Genomic DNA, 23429 nt, shown 5'->3' on the forward strand with positions numbered 1-23429 from the left:
GTGAAACTATAAAATACTATATAATACAGTATGCTATGCTATGTTCGGCTACACTACCACATGCTACGCTATATTGTACTATACTATGTTATACTATATTATGCTATACCACACATAAAACAGTCCTGCTTCTCAAAAAACTTTGGACGTTTTCTGCACATCAGTAAAAGTAAATCCTCTGTATGAAGCCCTCTTTGATTCATAAAGCTTAAACGTATCCATCTTCTATACAGGTTTGTGCCTTGTAGAGTCTGGGGTTTTTGTAGGGTACGGATGCCAGTCCATCACCGAGGAGCACAAAGACAGAAAACAGACATCCATGCATGCACACTTCAGTACACTTCATATTTTAGTTCTTCTGAGGGGAAAATACATTTATTTTCCTTTTGGCATGGAACTTTTAAAGGATATGGAGCTTTAGCAGATATTCTTACCCACCTGAAACTATCATTTAATACAGTATTATGGTTTACAGTTTTCACACTTATGAGATGTGATGTAATTTGATAAAGTACATTTTCTGTGTTTAAAAAAAGGGGAAAACAAATTCCATTTACCTTGTCTAAATGATAAAACATGCTTTCAGTTTGTACAAAAATAAGGGCTTTTAACATCCTTTCACAGTACAGAGAGATGGCACAAGGATGAGACAACAATGCATCAGCAATCATGGCAATCCTAAACAGCGGGGCTATTAACCAAGTGTGCGAGATGTTCTGGAGGAAGCAACACTGCTGTGATTATTCGCTGATGTCTCACACCTTTCCGTCAAACCTTTTTACTGCTCAGCATTGTTCCCCAAAGACACGACAATGGCCACTATCTGTTCCCTGGAGTGTCGGACATCTGTGAGAGAAAGAAATGTTCGCTTTCCCTCCACCACTTCATGTGTTGCCAAGCTGGGAACAAATAAAGCACTGTTCTTCAGTTCTGCTGCTGCTCTGAAGTCAATAGACTCTCCTTGTTTATAGACTCATCACTTAATTGTGGTCATTCTCTGCTGTTTACTTGCGATGACTGTAGCTGTCAGGCCAGTGGAGAGAGAACGTTCGCTTCTGGACACGTCCAAGGGTTGTAAAGGTTATCTCTCTGTTACTTCAAATTGTTATTGTTTCCCAGTCGAGGTAAATGAACAAAGGGATGCTTTACACGGTTACATCTGAAGGACGCGGCAAATAAATTAGCTTAAATTCACAACATGACTTTCCTCATGATGTTGTTTTTGAGAGGCTTTCTGAGGTGTAATAGCCTCAAACAAAGCCACTTTAGCATGAGTGTAATGTATGCTAACATTGCTCAGTGCGATGCAGATTTAGAAATGTATGTGCCGAAGTAACTCTGTGATTACTTGGCATCTTCTCCTTAGGGGTGCTGTCTGTTTTGGAAGGTGTTGATTAGAAAGTAGCTCCCAATTTGCAATTCAGGAAGATGCTATTCTCACTTTGGCATGCATGTGTTGTAGCTGTGTCACAGTAGGAAGGATTGTTGGAAATTATCTTCCACTTTGGGACAAGTTGATTTTTTTGTTTGTTTGTTTGTTTTTACCTATCATTTAGATGTTCAGCTTCCATTTTAATTGTATGGCTCTACAGGTATTTTGGAAATAAAATGCCACAATATAGTTGCTGCTGGTGCTTTTTTTGGGTCATATTTACATGCTGAAGATCATTAAACACATTTTAAAATCAGACAAATGTGATTTGGGTGAATACTAAATCTGTTTCTTAATGCTTTATTAAGAAAAGATCAGCATTTCCAGATATGGAGCAAATGTCAGGGATTATCACACTGCTTTGTCTGCTTTATCAAGATGACAAAGCAGGTGAATGATGACATATTCAGTTCCAAATTACAGTTATACTTTATATCTTTCAGTTACATCCAAAATTTCAGAAAGTGACCAGATTTAAAATGACCCTCCTCCACTGCAGCATGCAGTTTAGTGCAGCAAGGCACTTTGCAGTATTACAATCACTGAATGTATTGGAGGAGGCGTTTGGCCCCGGTCCTTGGTCTCAGTTTAGCCGTCTGTGCTAAAGAGGCTGCATGCTCCCACAATAACACCGCTGACGTCACTGGCGAAACGTCGGACTGGTGATGCCTTCAGGCTCGAATGTCAAGCTCGGAATTTAGGCTGCATGTATATTTAGCTTTAAATGAATGCGACTGATAAAATCAGACAAGTGGATTGTTTTTGATATGCAGTTGGGGAAACAAACGAAACCCATAGTAATGAAAGGATAAAAGAATAAACAAATCTTATCTCGGGGAATTGTCTGTGAAACACAAGTTAATGTTTAAAGTTTACTGCACATTGGTTTAAGTATTGTCAGTTTAAGTCGATATTTTGATACACATTGTCAGTTCACAGTAAAATTATAAACCGTGTCCTGGAATTGCTTTTCTGTACGTATTCCAGATCCATTCTGCAAATGTGAATGATTCTGGACTCATCAGAGAAATTAATACTGGATGGAGCATTACATTAATCAATAGAGCATCTGTCAAACAGAAACAACACACGAGTGTTGTTGTGAAGTAAAGCACCTTTATTAAAGTTGAGTTTATCCACGTTTAAGCTATAATATTTTCTATTTAAATGTAATTCATGAGTTTATGCATCAGTAACATGATAACAGGTAACGACAAAAGACTAGAGAACTTTTCTGATCCAAACAAACAAGAGGAAGTTTCTTCACCTGCAGCTTTGCTTTGTGAGTTTAACTGCATGTTGCATCATTGCACAATCAGTCAGACAGACAGATGACAGCTGGCAGTTTTCTCAGTAAACATCTGCAAGAAAACATGCTCGGCAACATGCATTCTTTTGACCATGGAAATTTCTGTTAGAGCGACTGTGTCAACATTACGGGGACGTCAACAGATCCCCTTTAGGTTGTTGCATTTGTTTAAAACAATGATCAATAATTATCACTGCATGAGAAATAAATAAAAAAAACCCTGCACTAAATCATTGTCAGCTGGCTTGAAACAGTTTGAGGTGAAAATGTGTGACCCTTTACTAAGATTTCCAGTTGAAGTGATATAATAGGATGACATTGTTTTAGGGATAAGGCTATTAGTTAAAAAATTTATGAGACGCATTACCCTCATTCTGTTGTTTGAAAGACAAATAAGAACAAGCCCACTGAGCTGAAACACACATTGTAGGGAGTCACTATTTGATAATAAAAGCTCAGGAAGGATGCATCAATCCACTTCACACTTGTCAAACAAATGTTGCAAACCTAAAATGCTGACCTTTTGCAAATCACTCACACAGTTATAACTGAATAAAATTTCTACTTCATTTGTTACAGTTTGATGTGGAAATGTGTCATCTTTGACAGTTTTTCTTAACGTTGTCAGCATTGCTGCTTTGTTATTTTTTGTCTTTGTGTATCTTATGACTCAGTTCTCATCTCATTTCATTTATTTAGTTATTTTTTTCCCCCTTGTGTTACTTTTTAGCTTTCTGTTTTCTCTGCTATCACCCTTTAGCAACTCAGTATAGGAAACTTGGTTACGCTCAATGAAATAATTAATAAATGTATTTAGCCAGTTAGTGATTTATCATTTTTAAACAGTTTTGGGGCTATTTTCTGTATCTGTAGATTTACCTTTTGTAATCCACTGATAAAATTCGAAGCCATTAGATAGGCTACACTCTTCTGTCTCTGATTTTTATCTTGTTTATGTCTTTGTGGAAAAAGAAACCGGTGCAATGTGAATTCCTTCTTTCTCACAGATCACAGAAAAACTATTGGTGTAGTTAAATTAAATTTGTTCCTATGTACATTTTCATAGATTTTGTTGGTTTAATAACTGACAGAGTTGCCAACCCTCACTCTTCAGAAATGGACCTCAACATCTTCCTCTCTATATTTGAGGTTTTTGATTTTACACCATGCAACCGGGCTTTCTACTTTGCAGCAGGTCAATGAAGACAACCTCAAAATGGATAAGAAAAAGCCAAACAAAGGCCATTGACGCTCAAAAATCATCCAATGTGGCTGATTCGAGATAATTATGCTGAGGCCAAAATTTCTCCAGTCACCTAAAAGAGTCGCTGCTAGTATTGCAAATGCTACACTGCGCCTCTTGCTTTTAATTACTTTTTTTAGAAATTAATATTAAACTGTCTGATGATCCACACACTGGAATGTGATTAAAAAAAGCAACAACTAGACAATTTTATTGGAGGTTTCATTTTTTTTCTGTACACAAAAAAACTCTAGACAAATTTTCAATTTTACATTTAAATTGCCATTGGTTACTGTGCTTCAGCCGTTGTGGAATCAGTAAAAGGTAAAGTAAAATTCAGATACATTTTCTAGAAAAAGACGGGGAAATTATTACATTTTGAAAATTATTTATTACTGCAAGTCTTTATTTAAATTACATATTTTCTCTACTTACTTGTTTAGCATTTTGATATTCAATTAAACTGTAGCCACTCTAACGAGTATGTAAACCGTGGTGACTAGTTTGTGCGGACACGTCAGTGTGATTTCCGACAGTCCGAGAACGCAGCCGGGAGAAAACTGCGAGAGAATCAGTGATTGAAGAGAGAGCAGAGCGGCGGTAGCGACGACGGCCATCTTAGAGCTACCGTGGTAACCGACACTCATCTCCTGGATTTTATTTTTCCTGTTCAGTATAAACGCTCCGGCCTGACTGACGAGGACCGAAGAAGGCTGTGTTTGACTTCCCCGCGGCCGAACTCAAAGTCAGGATGCGGTTCCGAGGGAATAAACAATTTGCATCCGCAGTCGGACTGGTCCTCGGACTATTATGCGCGGTGGAGGCAGCTAAAGGTAACTAAGCTGGGATTTATCTGAGCCCGTTGCGTCTCTCTGTGTGTCTGTGTCTGTGTGAGCCTCTGACAGGCTCGCTTCTGCTTGGGACTGGAGGCTGGCGGCTGCCCGGAGCCTTCTGGTTCCGTTCGGGAGCCGTGAAGGTGAAATAGCGGAGGTATAGCCGGGCTGACGGATGCCCGACCACTAACCTGCTCAGGGATGGTGGGTCCAGTCTGGAGCTGCAGCGGATGGATGTGGCCGGTGGCAAGTGCATCCCCGCGATAATAATAGACCCGCACAAACTCCAACAGCAGTAACGCTTATTATTATTATTGTTATTATTATTATTATTATTAGCAGTTTGCGACATTTAATCTTAAATATCATCAGATAAAATAAAACGTACAAAACGACCCCTTTCTGTTATCTCCATCTATTTCTATTTTTGGGTTGCTTCGTTCTCTTTTTTTTAAAATCAAGAATAAAACAAGCCTCACCCTCTCTGCAGATTTTATAAATTATTATTACTCCCTTGTTGCAGGTACTAAATGTACTCCGCTTATTTTATATATATATATATATATATATATATAACAGTTCTTATTTTATTTGCAGCATTCATTTAGTGTGACATGTTTGTGTTTCCAGTGTGAGGCCAAATGATTGGGTTGTGGTCCCATCGCGGCGGGGTGTTGTTGGGTCCGCTACGCACTGCAGATCTTATTCACATGTCCTTGTTTTTGTCTGTGGATGTAAATATTTATGAGCCAAGGAGCTCCAGCAGAAAGATCTGCGCCTACTTATGAGTAGAAACTGTACAAAGTCGAAGTGCTGCTGCTCCCTTCTTTTGCAGCATGTCTTTATTTGCTGCAGGGAGGTCCTCCTCCCTCCCTCCCTCCCTTCTCTTCCTCCCTGCTCCTCCCTTTTCAGAGATAAACCCCCCTCCACCTCCACCCCATGAATTTATAGACTGCTTTTATTCTTAAACTCAATGCTCTGGATCTCCAGAGCGAGCTTCCTGATCCGGGGTGTGTGAGAGGCAGGTGTATGTTAGTCACTGGACGTTATCAGCAAGCCTGGGCAGCTATCCATTGTTAGGGCTTAAAATATTGTGGGGGAAACTTGATTGTGCAAATTTGGAAATTGGGTGTGAACCGGAGGAAATGATCCCTGAAAAGAAGGCTGTTCAATCTGGAGACAGAAGGAGCTTCCTTTTATTTATCCAGTTTTTTAAAAAACATACACGTATGTTTGAGCAGTTTGCAAAGCACCATTAGCAATGATTTAATGTTGATTATGTTTGTTGATCTCCCTTTCTTGGGCCTCAGAGTGAAGTCAGCCCTCCCAGGTATTACCGTCTTGTTTTACAAGTTTCATATCTTTAGTTGGACTTTGAATTCAGGTCAACTCCGGGAAGGGAAGATTTAAATACAAATAACATTTTCTCTCATTTATCATTTCTTTTTAAGAAAGGGAAACCAGTCGGTTGAAATCAGATTTGGTCTGAAAAAAAAAATCTCAAAATTTTATTTTTAAGCCATATTAGGGCCACCATTCTGCCTGTGACAACCTCAGGGAAACGATATGTTTTACATGTGTTTCAAAGCACCTTTGGAACCAGTTATCAGATTGATTTCCAGTCGCATTTGACCCCAATTTCACTCTGCGCTGGAGAAATGTGTTGTGCGGTTGAAACGGTTGTGACAGCAAATTAAATTCTCGCCGTCATGTGATTAACCTGTTCATTATCCTGTCAAATTTCTTCATCCGCAAATCCATTGTTCAAGCTAATGATACTTTTCATGGAATCACCAAGTTCATGAACAATCTGGAAGGAAGTTGACAATTTGTAGTCTGGTTAAATAGCCTAAAAAATAAAAAACAGCTAGTGAAGCATGTTTGAATTTATAGATTTTACTTCTTATCTCAGCATCTAAAAGATAAAATTCAGAACCTTATGAAATGTGAGGTGCATTTACATTAATTTACAATCAGATCATGTGTTTCATCTGCGATTAGCCATGTCAAAACTTGTGTTCTTGTCCTACTTTTATCATTTTGGGTTTATTACTGACAGAAGATGATAAATCCCCCTTCACTTCCACTCACCTTTTTATTGTGAATGTCAGGTTGGAAAAAGATCATTGGTTCATAGAGTAATGAAATAATGTGCATTTTCATCACACACTCATGAATAAAACGTGATCCCACAGCGTGCTGGCTCACACTGTACGCCTCATGAAGAAAATGCCAAACTGAATGGCTAAACTCAAAGGTAGCCATTAAGGGAGTGCTTTATCCTTGCCTATCTTCCTTTTTTTCTCCCCAGTTTCCATGTGAAACACCTGAGAATGCTCAGCAGTAACTTCATTCCCTTTGTCATCCATTAAAAGGCCACGAAGACCAGTAAATACTTGGTGCTGTGCAAAACGTGCCAGCATCCCAGTTTGTGTGTACAAAGTGCACCTGCTGCCTTTCCCAGCTCTTATCAGGAAAGAAAACCTGTGAAATCAACTCTCCGTGGAGGGCTTATCTTTTATTAACCAAAGGTTACCTGCCTATTTTGTGCGCCGCCTCATGGCTTGTTGTCCGTCTATTTTTTATTTTTTATTACCAGCCATCTGGCAGCGAGATGAAGAAGCCAAAAACTCCCGAGGGTTTGTTTCCCTTGTGGTTCTTGGTCTTGAAAGCTTGTTAAGAAGTGATTGGATGCCAGCTCTATATGAAACAGATTGAGCTAAAGGTTCAGTTTACATGCTTTGGTAGACATCAGAGTTTGTATTTAGAGTGTATGAATCATTTCAGCATCAAGAAAAAGTCAGAGTGCAAATGAATTTGTCTCGCGCTGTGCTGGTCAAAGTGTTCAAACTACCGTTCCCTGCTACGCCGGAGACACTTTTGGTCATTAAAGTGCTTCTTGCTTGTTTTCCAGATGTCACCCATGTCATTTATTTCCTTTTCTGTACCCACGAGCAGCTGCTGGGCTTGTCCACCGTGCTCTCGACTCAAACGTTAGGTCTGCTGCAATGCCTGGGCTTCTGCTGTGCAAACAATCGGACAAAGGGAACACTGGCTGCTGGGAAGTTTTGTGGCTCATTCATCACTGAATTAAGTTAATTCCAGTCAAACAAATTGGATGCCCTGCTTTGTGAGGCGTTAACATATGGGTTCTCCTCACATGGCTGAAGCTTATTAAAAACTCAAGTCAGATGCTTTAGTTTTCTTTCCAAGCCTCAACACGTGGGGTTTATTTAATCTTTATCAAATTCTTTAACCAAACTAAGTATACCTCACTGCTTTATCAAAAGTCGGCCAAATGTTCCCTTGACTTTCTTTGGTTATTTTGACACTTGGCATGTTGAAGATTGAAAAAAATATCTTATTTTTCAAATTATCAGGTGCTTCAGCACAGCCTACGATTTTTGGTTTTCATGTACTTTGAGAAACTTTATTTTAGGTCAATAAAAAAAAATTAAATAAAGGTTTTGAAAATGTAAACAATATAATTTTTTATTTTCCAGAGATCGTACTCTAAAGAAAACCGTAAATAACCGTCGGCCATAGAAAACTGTATCGGCACTTCTCTGTAGATCACAATGAAGCTGAACCTTAATATTTCATACATGTATACGAGGCTTTCCCTCAATGTATTGTAAGCCTGGCGGGCCACCAGACTTTACTTGTACCCCCACCAGGCTTAGCTTTGCCTATTTATTTCAGTTATTTTAAATGTTTGCATTTTTTAAGACTTTATGGTTGGTGTTCAGATACTAATCTTCCAATAACATATAATCATCAGGTGATATTTTCAAATTTCCTGTCAACTTTAAAAAAATGTTGTAACTCAAAAACACGATGGGCTGCTGGATGAATGACTACCGAGCCCCTAACCACCGGGCTTAGCAAGTTTTCTGAGGAAAACCTTGTTTAACTTTTACCCATCTTTTTTATACACTGATAATAAATCAGCTGGAAAATCCCAGGAACAAATGATATATATATAAAAGACTCCACAGACCTGAACAACCCCTTCAGGAGTGAAGGGAGCTCAGGTTTCTTATGTGTTGCAGAAAGCCGTCACTTAAGCCCCGTTTAAGCCTCGAAGCTATTGCTGATCTGTAAGTCATCGTTCCGTGTTGTGGCGATTAGAAACTGCGTGAATACACACGGCTGACAATGGCCGCATTGTTCGCCCCTCTCATGCCACTCCAATGACAATGTTGTGTGCTGTCATTCTGCATCAGTTTACATATTTGTTTTTCCTCTAAAATGACAATGTTAAATGTCGAGAGGATAATGGTTAAAGGGTTAGGTTATCTCCCTGAAGAACAGGTCTGCTAACATTAATGTAAGCCAAATGAGGGAAATTGTAGTTTTTTAAGAAAGGCATCATCGGCAAAAACTTGAACTTATTTAGGAAATTTGAAATATTTTGTCAGCAGTGGGAATAATCAATGCTTTTTTTTTGTAATTAGATCTTATTAAATACAGTACATCAATACAGTGAAATCATTTTATTTTACTTTAATAACAGCCCGTGTCTACGTGGCATCTCTATAGCAAAAACACACTCTTTACAAAATTCAACCATCTCAGGAGGTTGGGGGGGTGGGGGCGAAGTCAAATGGAGTTCAGGAAGAAAACCGCGCACAAAGCTGAATAACAGGTTTAAACTCAGGACTTTTTCTGTGCTTCTTTGTTGAAGCTGGTAACAAAAATAATTGTATTTAAGAGGAATGATAAAAAAAAACACAATGGTGCTGAGGATAGCTGATAGAACAACAGCTTGGTAGGTTGTAGCTATATTCAAATGAAATTAAAGGATCTTTGGTTGTTTCAACAAGACTCTGTTAAATTTAGATGTATGTTTGTTCTGAATTTTATCCCAAATTGTGCTTGAAAAGTAGGACATGAATGCGTCACATAAATTTGGTTGAAAGCTGGTTAAAAACAATCATTGTTTCCCCTGTTTTGTTTTTTTTTAAAATTTGCTCTGAATAGCAGTTTATTTACCAGCAAACACTGTGCTTCACATGTCAGGTCTAACATGTTTCCCAGCAGCGTTTTCTCTCAGTGAAAGGCTTCCAGGGCTGGAGTCTTGACTGAGCAGCGTGTAACAGTGTGGTCACTGTTTGAGAGATCACAACTCAAGCCCCTCAAGAATGTGCGTATTGGATAATCCCCCAAGTGCTAAGATGCCGAGGCATTTTGGTTTGCTAATTTGCCTGTGAGGGTCTGAGACCGCTGGACTCTCATTATTTGGGTCGGCGGTGACTTTGCGCTGGTTGGTGCCTTTACGAGCTGAATGGGGGCGGTGAACTGTTTAGAAAGGGTCATTTAGTTGTGAATATTAAGTCGGCCGGATGACTTAGGAAGTTGCCAGTCACCAAGAAAAGTCGAATGCGTTTAGATTATTGCCTTGTTTTTCTTGTTGTGGGAAAACATCAATGTGGAGGTGAGAAGTTTGGGGTTACCGATTTTAAATTTCAGTGACATAAAAATATTTTAAAGCAGGAATATTGCTTTTTTTTTTTTGTAAATTCCTGCACTTAAAGTTGAATTTCTAACTCATGAATAAATAATATGTACATGTAATTTTTCCAGTACAAGTCTGGAATTTGATTTCAGTATTTTTCGGATCTGGATAAGTATGAAAAAATAAAATGCGAGTGGAAGAACAATTAAATTTCCACACTGTATTTATGATTCCATTGTGTAAATCCTCCTTCCTTCATTCTTTCTTCATTGTCTTCCTTCCTTTCTCCCTTCTTTCCTTCCCTCTTTCCTTCCTTAAGTCATCCCTTTGAGAAGATCTTTAAGAAGTCGTGTTTCACTTTTACACGTAGGAATCCTGCTTTAAGTTATTTTTCTGAGTGAACAGTAACCAAATTCCCAGTTGCGCACCTTGTCTGTATGACTACCTTTCTCCCTGGAGTCCCGTTGTTTCCAGGGGAAAGAAAAGAGCCACAGCAGAGCTATTCACACCGGGGCGTATCACATCCACATTCAGGTTCCATGGGAAACAGGTAACCAGAGATCACGTCGCCTGCTGCAGGGCCGCTACACTCCAGCACTGTTTAGACCTTCATCGTCTCACTCTTCCTCACTGCTGCCGTCGTGCAGCTCACACAGAGAGCTGGTTGAGTTACGCTTAAGGTTGCATCGTCTCCAAACCCCTCGCCACCCATCAGCCCGCCCCTTCTTCAGAAGAGCTCTGCGGTCGTCCAGGGCGTGCTCGCGCCATTGGGCGGCTGCGACTGCACAGATGACAAACAAATGTTGTTGCCTGGCAGGGGAACTGAGAAGCTTTCCTGTCTGAGTTGTATGTTTTGGGAGTGTGGGCCCCTGAGGCCCCAGACCTTCCTTTCTGGCTTCTTGGGCCTCTGAGAACAGTCCCAGGTCTGTGATGGAAGCGCCTCGCGACGGCGAACTCAGGAACCTGCAAGGCAAGACAAACAGAGAAGTGTGCTCGCCGTTTGAGACCGAGAGCAGATTGTTCATTGATTATTCCTGGTCCACTTCTCGGCATAATTGGAAGTTTTTCAGTAACTCGGATTTGCATGCACTGCATACCTTCCCCTTTTTGGCTGCGATGTCTATTCGTCTTTGCTGACTTAAAAAAGGCCTAGAGCTGTATTTGACACTGCCAAAAGGCAATGCGCTTTTTTTTTTCCTGTTTTTTTGTTGAAAGTACAGTTGTTTGCTAAAGCCTTTCTCCTAGTTATCAGTGTTCTTGAATATTTAGAATATGTTTTTTTTACTTTTTATTTTGTAGAAAAATGTCCCAGACTCTCTTGGGAAGCACTTCAAAGTCTGGCGTTTCTGTCTGAGCGCAGATAAACCCTTCCTCTTGAGTGTGCTGCTCCAGCTAATAAGACAAGTATGAACAACCAGGCAACAGAAAGGCTTTATTTAGCCTCAAACGAAGAGACTGGCGGTCTACTCCAGAGAGCGCGCTGCCTTCAGTCAAGAATTTATAATTCTTCATATTTATTAGCAATGCAGGTGATCAAACATTTACTTAAAAAAAAACCCGACTGAGAATGATGCAAGCTATTCAGTAGGCTAGTTATTGTTTCTTTTTTAGGTAACGGGACACAAATTCTTCTCTTGAGAAATATACCCAGTTGTAATATGTTTCTTTAGGACACCAATCACAAACTGCACACGCACATTTTCAAATTTATTGATGCTTTCATTGGATAAGCAGTGGAGAAAATAATAAAACTAACATCTTTGACAATATGGACAACTGGACTTTATTTTAACAATAAATCAACATTTTTATCATGACAACAAATTTATCACAATAAACGATGAACGATACAATAAATGCCCGTCCCTACTAAAGAAAGCTTTGTAAAATTATTCACACTCCTTTCAGTGTTGGTAATTTTTCCCTCCCCTTTTTTATCCCGTGCATTTAATTGAGACTAAATCACCATCCTGACCCTGCTGGTGAAACGTGGTGGTGGCAGCATCATCTTGCAGCGATGCTCTTCCCCAACATGTCAGGCTTTGCACATTTCTATCAGTTTCCTCTTTTTAATTATAGTTTAAGATGGAACTAAATCTGGTCCATTCCCCCCCCATCCCCCTGCCAAATCATCGTCTCAATCCTGATATGTTTTGCGTTCTTGCTTTGGCTGTGATGCGATCAGAGAAGATGATTTTTCCGGAGCTGCTGGCGTAACACTGGCGCTTGATTTATGAAGCGGAGCTCCACACCGCAGCGCGGCCGCAACACGTGACTGCGCCATCATTATTACACAACAAGCCCTTTGAGGTTTGCTTGTATTATAAACCCTCATCTGATAATCACCGGCCGCTGCTACAATGTGGACGGCTTTGTTGTTCCTCCTGAGCAAACAGCAGCCTGTGGCCAGACGTATATGATGCATTTCCTTAATCAGGACGGGTATTCGGGGCCTGTGCGGCTAATGGATCTGTGAAAAACCTTTGGCAAATGCTCCAGATAAAGCCACGGTTAATTGTCTCTTAGGGAAACAGTCTTAGATTTTCTGCCACACGTTATCAGAGCTGCAGTTGCTGTTTAACGATTTTTTTTTCTTCTTCTTTCTCCGTGTCACAGAGACGCGCTGTCTGTAACAGCGATGTGGTGGTGGACTATTGAATCTCAGGATTACCAAGAGCCATTGTGTCTGTCCCGTTCTCCCAGGAAGTGTTTCACACGGTTTATAGGTCAAATTGTATAGGTCGGGGTTCAGTCTTTGTGTCCATGTGAAGGCTTGTTACATTACTTCATTCACTGGGTTTGCCAAACCTAGCAGTTGTACTTGTTTGTTTTTTTTAAATAGTATTAAAGAAAGTGTCGCAGAGTTTTAAACAGAGCTTTAGTCTCACACCAACATAGAAAAACAGATAGAGTTATAAAATCTAACTGTTGCCAAGTATTTTCTTTTTAAATGTTTCTTAGTTAGATGTCAAGAATGCAGAATGCTTTTGAAGCGCTCAGGAAAATCTATAATGAAATTGTGTCAGGAAAAGTAAAGATTATTGAAATGGAGATGTGCTGAAGATTTAGATAAATGTTCTTTCGGACAAAAATGAAAACGCCAAGATCTGCAGCGTTTTGATTGGAACAACCATCATAACTGCGTTCTTATTACTTTGGCCTCATTTAGTCGTATTTCACAGCTGAAATGTTTTGTCATTTATTCTGAGAATTAATTAGAGCGGCAATAGTAAGGCTTCAGTACTTACAAACTCATTTGTGTGCAATTTGCATTGATTCAGTTAGTCATTGAATCCTTAAATAGCCCCTTCTTAACATTCACGTAGATCAAGATGCTTCACACAGTCAAACTCTAGCAACGTTGCACAATATATGCAGATTTACTTATTTATGGTTGGACTTGGAAGTAATTAATTGTACTGTGAAAAGCCAGCTCAGGATATTTTTCTCATTAGACATTTTAAAGAAAAGTTTCAGTAATTGGTAATTAAATCCAATAAACATTGGTGCCAGTTGAACAAATTGCACTCAAGGTTTTCTTCATAGAGATGATCGTTTCTGAAATAAAGGGATTACAGTGGAACACTGATATTGGGAGAGGTCTGGTCTGGGAAGCTAATGTCAAACTTTAGCGCTTATGTTCTCAACCTTCTTAAAAAAAAATTTCTCGTTAAGCTCAAAAAGAGGAGCAGGTAATTGGTTAACGTATTTACAGACCATGAAAAAAAAGTCTAACTTTTCAGTTTTGATTCATTTATTGAACATAAATATTCTAATGTTGTTCTAAGTGAGCTGCCAATCATTGCTCAGAGCCAGTTATGGGAAACTTGGCAGCTTTTGACCATTGGCTGATTGATTAAAACATCAATAATCATATTCAAAGAAATTGTTTGTATTTCTCAAGTTACGTATTGTGCAACAGGAATCTCATAAAATGTTGCTCTGTCATGAAAAGGTCCCTGTCCAGGTGTGCAGAGCGGGTCACTAGGTTTTTTTGGCCATATTGGTCAAAAGCAACCACTTTATCCTGCTGTTTATCCAAACTTCCTCTCTCCAAAACATTTTTAGCCTCCAAAATACAATGTTTATTATTTTCCTGTGCTTCCATATGCTTTTTGTTTTTATTATGAAACCGCATCTCCCCACATGCACACAATAAAACCTTGGCAGGGGGCTCTACTGTTTTGTTTTCTGGTTCTTGTTTGACCTTTGGAGTGAATGAAGTGGCGTTCCTTCATAGGATTAAATGTTATTGGCTTTGTTTGCTGTAACAGGATTGCATAGGACTCTGTTGCTGGGCTCGGAGGACGCTCAGCAGTCCACCATCTGTGCTCATAGAGTCACAGCTTGAGACGTGAATTTTAATTCTCCCCAAGTGTTTATACTTTTCTAGCATGTACGGTGTATGTACACTAGTATCTGGTGTACCGGGTCACTCTTTTGGTAAATTCACCTTACCTGGATGTGTGGATATCAGCGATGTTTCTCCTCTCTGACCCACAGAGTGCAAGCTTAGGCTTTTCTGTTTCAGAGAAATACTTTGCCTCTTTTATTTCAGTAGGTTCCTAATCTTTACATATCTGCTGAGGCTTTTTCTGATTGTTTATATCCACAAAATGTTTTGTGGTAAATATAACTACAGCAAACTCTCAGGCTAACGCGTTTTCCTCATATTTTACTTTAATATATTCCCTGAAAGCAGGATCTTCATACATCGTGTTTGGCACCTAAAGTCAGTTGATCGTGTAACTGAGGGGAAAAATAAATACCAACCCACTTATTAAATAGTCCTTTTATTTCGCGGCTGTCTCTGCTTTATTTTTTCAACATTTACCCTTTTAATTGCTCCTGAACTGAAAATTGATGGCATGACCTGATAATAGAAATCAGAAATAAATGTTGATTTTAGCACACGTTAAATAAAAGAAGTAGAGCGCAACAGGTTTGATTTTACTGGGGATGGACCGATCATCTCGTATCGGCCGATACCGATTTTTATTTTTATTTTATTTATTAAAGAATAGTTCTTTAAACAGAAAGTTTTTAGTTTGGTGCATTTTTGAATAACTTAACACATTTCAGGATTCCCATCATTTATCAGTAGTTTAAATTTTCAGGTTTTGCTGATGACGGCAGGATTGCGTTGCTTCATTTCTGAGCGTGGAAATCCTTGTACAACTATCACCTCCCCTTTTTCTTGCATATAGTAACATAAAATAGGTTTTAAATGAACCAGATTAATGTGTTGCGTCTTTAGTTTTATGTGTGAACGGTAATGACACAAACGAACGTTATCTCTCTCTCTCTCTCTCTCTATTGGAGGCTCGCAGGGAGGGGAGATGAAGCCGTCTTGTCAAAGGGGCTTTGTTGGTAATTTCACAACAATGACTTTCATGCTTTAAAAGAAATGTTATGCAAGTCTTGCTGCATGCGTAAGGATCGGACAGACTTGAATTTCACCAGCAATGCACAGCGGCATTGTAGCGGTGCTTTTGAATTCGCCATTGGTTGTGTGGGTTTGCCTCTTTTGTTTTCACGCTGACACTTGCTTGCATTCTTCCACAGTTTGCCATCTGTGAATGTATCTGCACCGACTCTTGTTTCAGTGGATCTGGGCTGCCAATCTGGGTCGCCATTGTTGGGAGCAAGTCACGTGTGTCGGGCTTTTTGCTTGTGTTGCAGAGCAAACTTGATGGTCTTTGAGTTTCCCTTATTTGGGAGCCTCTCGTCAACCCATGTCTGTCCATCCATCCGTCATGCTGCTTATCTTGCTTTTCCCCCCCGTCTGGATCAGATTGAAATACTTTACTGAAACACCCAGCAACACTCTTTACAAGCAGACCCGGTTCACCGACCATTGGCGATGACGGCCGTGACACGAGCTGCTCTTGGTCGAGCAACAGGCCCACATGTGACCCAGCTCAGAGTAACTGTGACTCTGTGGAAGCCAAAGCTGATTATGGCGGCAGTCTGTCCTGGCGGCCCGCCTAAAGAGATCCACTTCACTTCAGGTCACGAGTCACTCAGCGAAGCCATTTATTGGGCTCGGTCATTTCCAAATCACTCGTAAGCACATCGAGGTTTTCATATCGAGCGCCGCTTTTGGAGGACGGGATTTAACCGGGCGTGCCGAAAAATGAAGTCATTTCATTTGGGTTTGATTGGTAGAGTCTTTCAGAAGTCTTTCTTTTGCACAGTTTGTCCATTTTAGTCACTATTCCTTGTTGTAGGGAGTTTTAATTTAATGATGTGTAAAAACATGTCTGTAATAAAGATACCTGCTGGTCGCGGTAGCTTTAAAAACCACTTTCCTTCACTGAGGCCTTCGTAATACTATTTAACTGTCAATTGTAGATGTTGCAGATCTATTCAAGTAGGTCGTAATTACTTTTTACTGATTGTGCAATCAGCGATGATTACTCTGCGTTATGTGATGGCGCAACAGCAGCCGATCCAAGTATTGCAGAGGAATATTTAATCTTGCCTTGAAACATTTGCATCCTTTGAATTGTTGATTTTAGACTCCAGCATTTTAATTTTCAAGCATTTTAAGTATGAAACTTGGAAAGCCTTTTGATCTGGCAGAGTATTTGTTTTAGTGAGTTTAATGCCATTGTGCGAGCAGAATGGGGATAACGAATCCAGTTCTTTTTTGTATGTCTGCGGTAACTCGTATGTAAGTTTAATGTTTCACACTCCCAAAAGCAAAAAGCTCGAGTTAATTTGTTTAGTCTGACTGCCGCAGTAAGCTGGTTGTTTGACCTGCTGCTTTGTTTCTGCTAATAAATGTCTGATAAAACTCAGCAGGTATAATAATTAATGTTTAAATATTCTGGAACAAATCTTTGCAGCTTTTTTTTTTTTGTTTTGTTTTTTTCTTCCTACAGTCAGAACCAGTATTTGAAACGAGGCTTTCAATAGCTTGCTTTGATCTACAGTGGGGGGAACAAAAACATTATGATGACTGATGTGCCACTCATTTATTAAAGCTCTAGAGTTTTGTGATTTTTCTAAAAATTGTGAATTAAAAAAAAGAGGATAATTTAAAAAGAGTGGGACCTTGAAAACACATTTCATTCTGTCAATCAAAAATAATTAACTTCTGGAGACATTTTTTTTAAAACTTCGGATGGATTATGTCACGGTGCAGCATCCCATGTACCATTTGGCAATGTTGTGCTGCGGTCGATCATTTCCTGCCATTGATTGTGTAGGCTGCAGCGGCAGGTTATTGTTGCTGTCTGTTTGGTGCATGCATGGATGGTTGAGTCAGACCCAATCATTCGTATGGGACGTTGTATGCTGCATTAATTGGATAGGCATAGTGAGCATTCATTTGTGGCTTAAAAATCAATAAGGACAACTTTTTTTTTTATGTGCCTGAACTGTCATTAAAAAGTTTTATCCTAAAGAGCGAAGCAGGTGCCAATCCTGATAAAAGTTTTAGGTGAGATGATGTTGATCTGGATGTATGAAAAAGAAAAATATTTCTTTCTAGCTTTCATTTGTAGGTAAAGAAATAGTTTGTTTGGTTAAATCAAACAGATATAAGCTAGGAAATTATTATGGGCCCCAACACCATTGCTAAAATCTTTAAAACATTTATTATTTATTCATTTATTTACCTGATTTGTGACGTAGGGCTGCAAAGTTTGCAAAAACAAGTCTGAAAAGTCTGCATGTACTGCTAACAATCTTTGCAAAGTGGAACACCGACATACCAGCTCCTGTTTTGATATGCTTTGTTGATCATGTGATCAGTGAATTGGGTCCAAAACAAATTTTGCAGAACTAGTTTTTCACCTATTTTGGAAACTTAGTGCGTTCATTTGGAAATCTTTCTTCTTTGAGTTCAGTGTTACAGCAACATGCTGTACTCAGGTCTGTCTTACATGCCTGAGAAACTCGCATCAGAGAGCTGCAGCAGCCAAAGAGGCCTGTTTTTTTTCCCCACTGTGAAGGTGGAATTAAAACATTAAAGCACCTACATTTTTCCCCTGATTTGGTCAGCCTCAGAAATACTACAGGTTTTCACATTTTCCGGTGGATTACACTTTATTTCTCAAATTCTGCAATGTCTTTTGCATCACGACAAAATAAAGTATAGAAAAATGTTTGTATTTAGACATTCAAAAGTGATTAATACTATTTAATAAATGATTAAACTAGTAATCTGTTAGTTTATCCATCCACCCACCCTTTGGTTTGCTTATCCATCCATTCGTCCGTCTGTCCATCCAGTAGTTTTTGTAGCTTCTACATTTATAGCCTCGCTACTGTTTCCTTGCACACAATTTCTTGTCAACTTTTGCCTATTTTTATTATGAGAAAATGCGGTAAGAAGGCCTGAGACCTCTAGAAATATAAATGCAAAAAAAAAAAAAAAAAGTCTTCAAAAGCCACACAATATACACATTATTCAACAACAATGTCACAAATGCATGTTCTCCTAATGTGGCGCAGCCTGGATTAGGTCAGTCATTATATCTCTGCTCCTCAGTCTGTTGTCACCAAGTGTTAGCGTCACGTCTGCAGATCAGTAGCCCTTTAACGCCATTGTTCCCTCTCGTGGTGGAGGCAGGGCATATTGACTGTAAGAGTCACTCGCTGCAGCTTTTCCTGCTGTCTGCAGCCGGGAGGCTTCCCATGCAGACAAGCGGACAAGAACCCCAAACCTGACCTTGTCTTTATCATCTACTTGTTGTTTGGTCTGTTGCAGCTAACTAAACAAAAACAGTGAATCTGTCTTTTGAATGTTAAATATGTGGGAAAAAAAAAAAAACCCCTCTCAGTTAGTATTATCTTGAAATAATCTGGTCTCCTTTCTGGAGGTTGAAAGATACTAGGGAAGAGGGTAGACGTAACACAGAAAGCGTTTTAATTCTTCTGCAGCGATGCTCGCGCCCGCTCCTCGTCGGCTCCCTGCTTTCTGCTGCAGGTTGTCTCTCCACTTCTAAAAATAACATTAAAAGCATCCCTAAGCTCATTAAAAATGCATCCACGCCGCATGGGGGGAGTGGGGGGATGGAGGAGGTAAAAGTCATTCCTGCATAGGAAGAAACTTGTTAAAAAAAAAAAAAAAAGATCTGAATATGTCCACTTCTACGATCAGCTTATTGTTTTGTCGTCGTCGTTTGTCGGCTGATGTTTTCTCTCTCTGCTTCCTCGCAGTCAATAAGCACAAGCCGTGGATCGAGACGACGTACCATGGGATTGTGACGGAGAACGATGACAAGGTTATTCTGGACCCGCCTCTAATTGCGCTGGACAAAGACGCTCCTTTACGCTACGCAGGTGAGAGAGAAAGCTTAGACGCTGCCGCCGCTCGTTCGCCAGTTCATGACCAGCCCCGCTGTTGAGATCACCTTCAGGTCGTAAAATGAAAGAGAAAGCGATGTCACAATGCTCCTTTATGCAAAACAGCCGCGTGACTCACAGATGTAGATAGTCGGTATATATTATTTAAAGGCCGACAATGAATTATTCATTTTGTCAAATTCATTATTCTTCCCAAATAAGACAGAAGGACAGCTGTTCTTAACACGGAAGTAGAGCCTCTGATCTATTTTGAGCGCCAGGCTTTGAAATCACAAATGCATCATGGTTAATTTATGAAGGTCTCCCACCCTGCTGCGTGTTTTAATAAGTTTTAATTCTTCCCGTGATGAATAAATCTGAGATAAACTGTTTGATTTTTTTTTTTTTTTTTTTAAACTGTTTGATTTTTTATTTATTTATTTTTTTACATTTAAAACAGCAGCTGAGTCAGCATGAGGAGGTCAGGAACCGTTAAGTCTTACCTTGTTGCTTTAATTATGGTTTCGCTCTCTGCGGTGACACACACACACACACACACACACACACACACACACACACACACACACACACACGTGACTCAACCATAAGATTTTTATGACTTGCCTTTCATACTGATGGACATCTGGCTGCCATACAGCAAGATTGTCCCTTTTGATTTATCAGATCAGAATGGGTTTTTTAAGTTTTTTTTTTTTATTCTTCCCAGAGAGGGAGCCACAATTTATGAGTTTAATGGTATGAGGAAAACATTTGCTCCCGGTGTCTCTAATCACATCAGCATTGACTTTAGGTCGGGCCTTAAAGCAGCAGATGAGTTTCACAGTCTTTTATCTGCTTTATTGCTCCTCGTGCGATCGTCTTAATCCAAGAGTACTCGTCTTGAGTTCCCGTTGAGGCTTCAGCTGCCGCGTTTTCAACCAAAATCAGTCGACATTTAAACGAAGAGGAAGACGACGGCCACCGCTTAAAGCCGACCTCCGCACTGTCGCTGTTTTGAACGACGAGCCTGCAAAAACAGGGTGAAACGCTTCATCCTCTGCGTGATGATTGTCTCCCTTCACAGCATATTAGTGCTGAATACACATCTTGGTGCGCCCACCTCTTTCAACGGGGGGCTCCCCTTTTGATGAGCGGCGTTTATGAACGGACTGTGTGTCCCTGTGAACCGTCTTTCTCTCTCTCTCTCTCTCTCTCTCTCGCTCGCTGTCTCTGTCTCTCTCTCTCTCTGTCTCTCTCTCTCTGTCTCTCTCTCTCTGTCTGTCTCTCGCTCTCTCTGTCTCTCTCTCTCTCTCTCTCTCTCTGTCTCTCTCTCTCTGTCTGTCTCTCGCTCTCTGTCTCTCTCTCTCTCTCTCTGTCTCTCTCTCTCTGTCTCTTTGCGAGCAGTCTGGCTTCACGTGGCTGCAGGGCTGATCTGCTCCATCACGCCAGATTCCCTCCATCTGTGCCAACTAAGAGGGTTCCCCATTAAGCCGACCCACAGGCCGCTCAGAGGCCCAATCAAATACACGCCTTTAAGTCAGATCAGAGTGAATAAATTCATGTTTGCAGCAGGAGAGTCGTGGTTTAAGTTAGCATGTGCTACAGTGCCTTTTAAACGTATTCGTAGCCCTCGAGTTTTTTCCTTGTTTTGTTAGGTTATAAGCACATACTTACATTTAATTTACTGGGGTTTAATGTGGTAGAAGGACGCAAGACTTGTGTAGCGGAAAGTAATTTTTTTTTTTTTTTTTTTTTACATTTTTCCACAGATACAAATCTGAAAAGTTTTCTTTATTTAAGATCCACATTTAGCAACAGCAAACCTGGCGCTGTTTTTCTTCCTCATGGTTTACTTCAATGAAACCGTTTCTAAAAGTTACATAAAAAAAAAAAACTAAAAAAGAACTAAGCAGAACAAACAACATGGCAGAATAAATATATTTTCCGGTCAACTGTAGTATCATTCAGTTTATAACTGGGAGCTTGCATTATTTGCAGTTTACTAAAATATTGTTTCACCTGTTCTTTGTGGCCTCCACAAATCCGCCTGACAAGATGGAAGCCATTATTGGAAAAAAAGATACGAGAAATCCAGTTTGCAGCTACACAGGGAATGTAGCAAACATGTGGCAGAAGGCTCTCGGGTCAGATGAGAGCAGAATTTAAATCAAGAAACCCAGGAATTGCTTTGTTTTTTTGTCTTCCAACTTGGCAATTTTGTTTAACTTTGTCTGTCGTATAAAACCCAATAAAAAACATTTAAGTTTGTGCATCACAATCAAATGTGGGAAGTAAAGGTAGCAAACACAAGGCTAATGGATGACTATGCTATTAACCCAAAAAAGAAACACAAATCACGAATAATGACTCTCTTGATCTGCCAATTCAATTCCCGAGAATTGAAGGAAGAATTTGCAAATGGATTTCCAAATTAACTTTTTAGTGAACATAAAAGCTGACGCTGTCCTCCGCCTTATTAATGAATAAATTTTAAGTTTGAGATAACTCTGGATAAAATATGGCTTCCCTGATTGCCTGCTTCCGAAACAAACGAAATCCCAAAAAACAAAACAACAAAAAAAAAATCCCTGAAGTGAACTAACGGAGGCCTTCACAGAAGCCTCCAGAGAGTTTTGTAGGAAATGTTGCTTGTAATGTGGCGAAACTCATCTGTAAACAAGATAAATGACTCACCCAAAGGCTGAGGGTGTGATCGTACAGTCTCTGGAAAGTGGGATTCTCACCTGTAACCTTATTGTCATCTCCAGGGGGGAAAAAACAACAAAAAAAAACGTCTTATGTGCTTTTAAAAATTCACTTTTTTTAAAATTCGGAGAGAGCCTTCTCCTTACCATGAGCTTTTCTGATGTTGGTTGTGTTGGTGTACAGCTCAAGAATGTCTCTTCTTTTCCTCAACGTGTCTTCTAACTTTCTGGGTTTATCTCCTCTCCCCTCCACGTAGAGAGTTTTGAGGTGACCCTCACCAAAGAAGGTGATCGTGGGCTTTTTTTTCTTCTGCCTTGTGCTTATTTTTTTTTTATTTTTTTATTTTTATTTATTTTTTTACGATTAACCCACTAACATAAAAAAGCAGCATCCACACTTTTTACACAGAAACTCCTATCATGCTCTGTAATTGACCTCCTCGTTTGTTTCTCGCTGGTTCTTTCCCCCCCTCTCCTCCCGCCTCACTTTGACTATTTTTATTTTTTTTTAAAGAGCTGAAACAGCTGGATGAAAAGTGTGATGTGGGGACTGACTGCTCTTAGAAATATCTGTGCATGAGACATCCATTGCAGTTTGCAGACCCTAACAGTGCATCAGCTGTCACCTCGAGAACTAAAACCACCTTTGAAAACAGGAGTTCTCTTGTCTTTCTGGCGCCATTTTGTCCAGCAAGTTCAATTAAAAATAACCTTGGCAGCTTTTAAAATGTCCATTAATAAATCCTCCAGCAGAATTTGACTCCAGTAAAAGATAAAAATACAACGCAGATTTCCTGAAGGTGCTACACGTGCTCACCATTGGGCTTTTCCTCTTGCAAGTATTTGAGAGTAACTCCTGCAGATTTCTGTGAATTTGCTGAGATTGTTAACCGATGCAAACTCTCCCTGTCGCTCTCTTCGCTGCAAAGCTTCTGTTTTTTTGCATCCCTCGCCTCGGTGGATCTCTTTTGAGTTTAATTCTCCGCCACTAATCCCAACCATTAGCATGGCTGCAGTCGTTTGATGTGGATGTCAAGCAAGTTGATATTTCTAACCCCAGTTCTCATCCAGTGCTTTTTGTTTTGGATCCTGTTATCGTGCTGGTTTAGTTTCCGTATGATTTCATGGGTTTGTTTTGCAGTTGTTTTTTGG

The 23429-nt window shown here is 39.8% G+C and overlaps 1 protein-coding gene across 2 annotated transcripts in view; it reads left to right on the forward strand.

The window, feature by feature from the left end:
• Positions 1–4549: 4549 nt before the first annotated feature.
• clstn1 (calsyntenin 1) overlaps positions 4550–23429 on the forward strand; it is a 31776-nt gene continuing 12896 nt past the window's right edge. Inside the window, exons 1-3 of one of the 2 annotated variants that reach the window (XM_007553286.2) lie at positions 4550–4817; positions 19447–19569; positions 22535–22564. In XM_007553286.2, the coding sequence (XP_007553348.1) occupies positions 4736–4817; positions 19447–19569; positions 22535–22564 (235 nt within the window). In that variant the 5' untranslated portion in view covers positions 4550–4735. The remainder of the gene's footprint in view (positions 4818–19446; positions 19570–22534; positions 22565–23429) is intronic. The other variant, XM_007553285.2, reaches the window with a different exon arrangement.

Source organism: Poecilia formosa, unplaced genomic scaffold, assembly GCF_000485575.1.
Source record: "Poecilia formosa unplaced genomic scaffold, Poecilia_formosa-5.1.2 Scaffold56, whole genome shotgun sequence".
In the NCBI taxonomy this organism is placed as follows: domain Eukaryota; kingdom Metazoa; phylum Chordata; class Actinopteri; order Cyprinodontiformes; family Poeciliidae; genus Poecilia; species Poecilia formosa.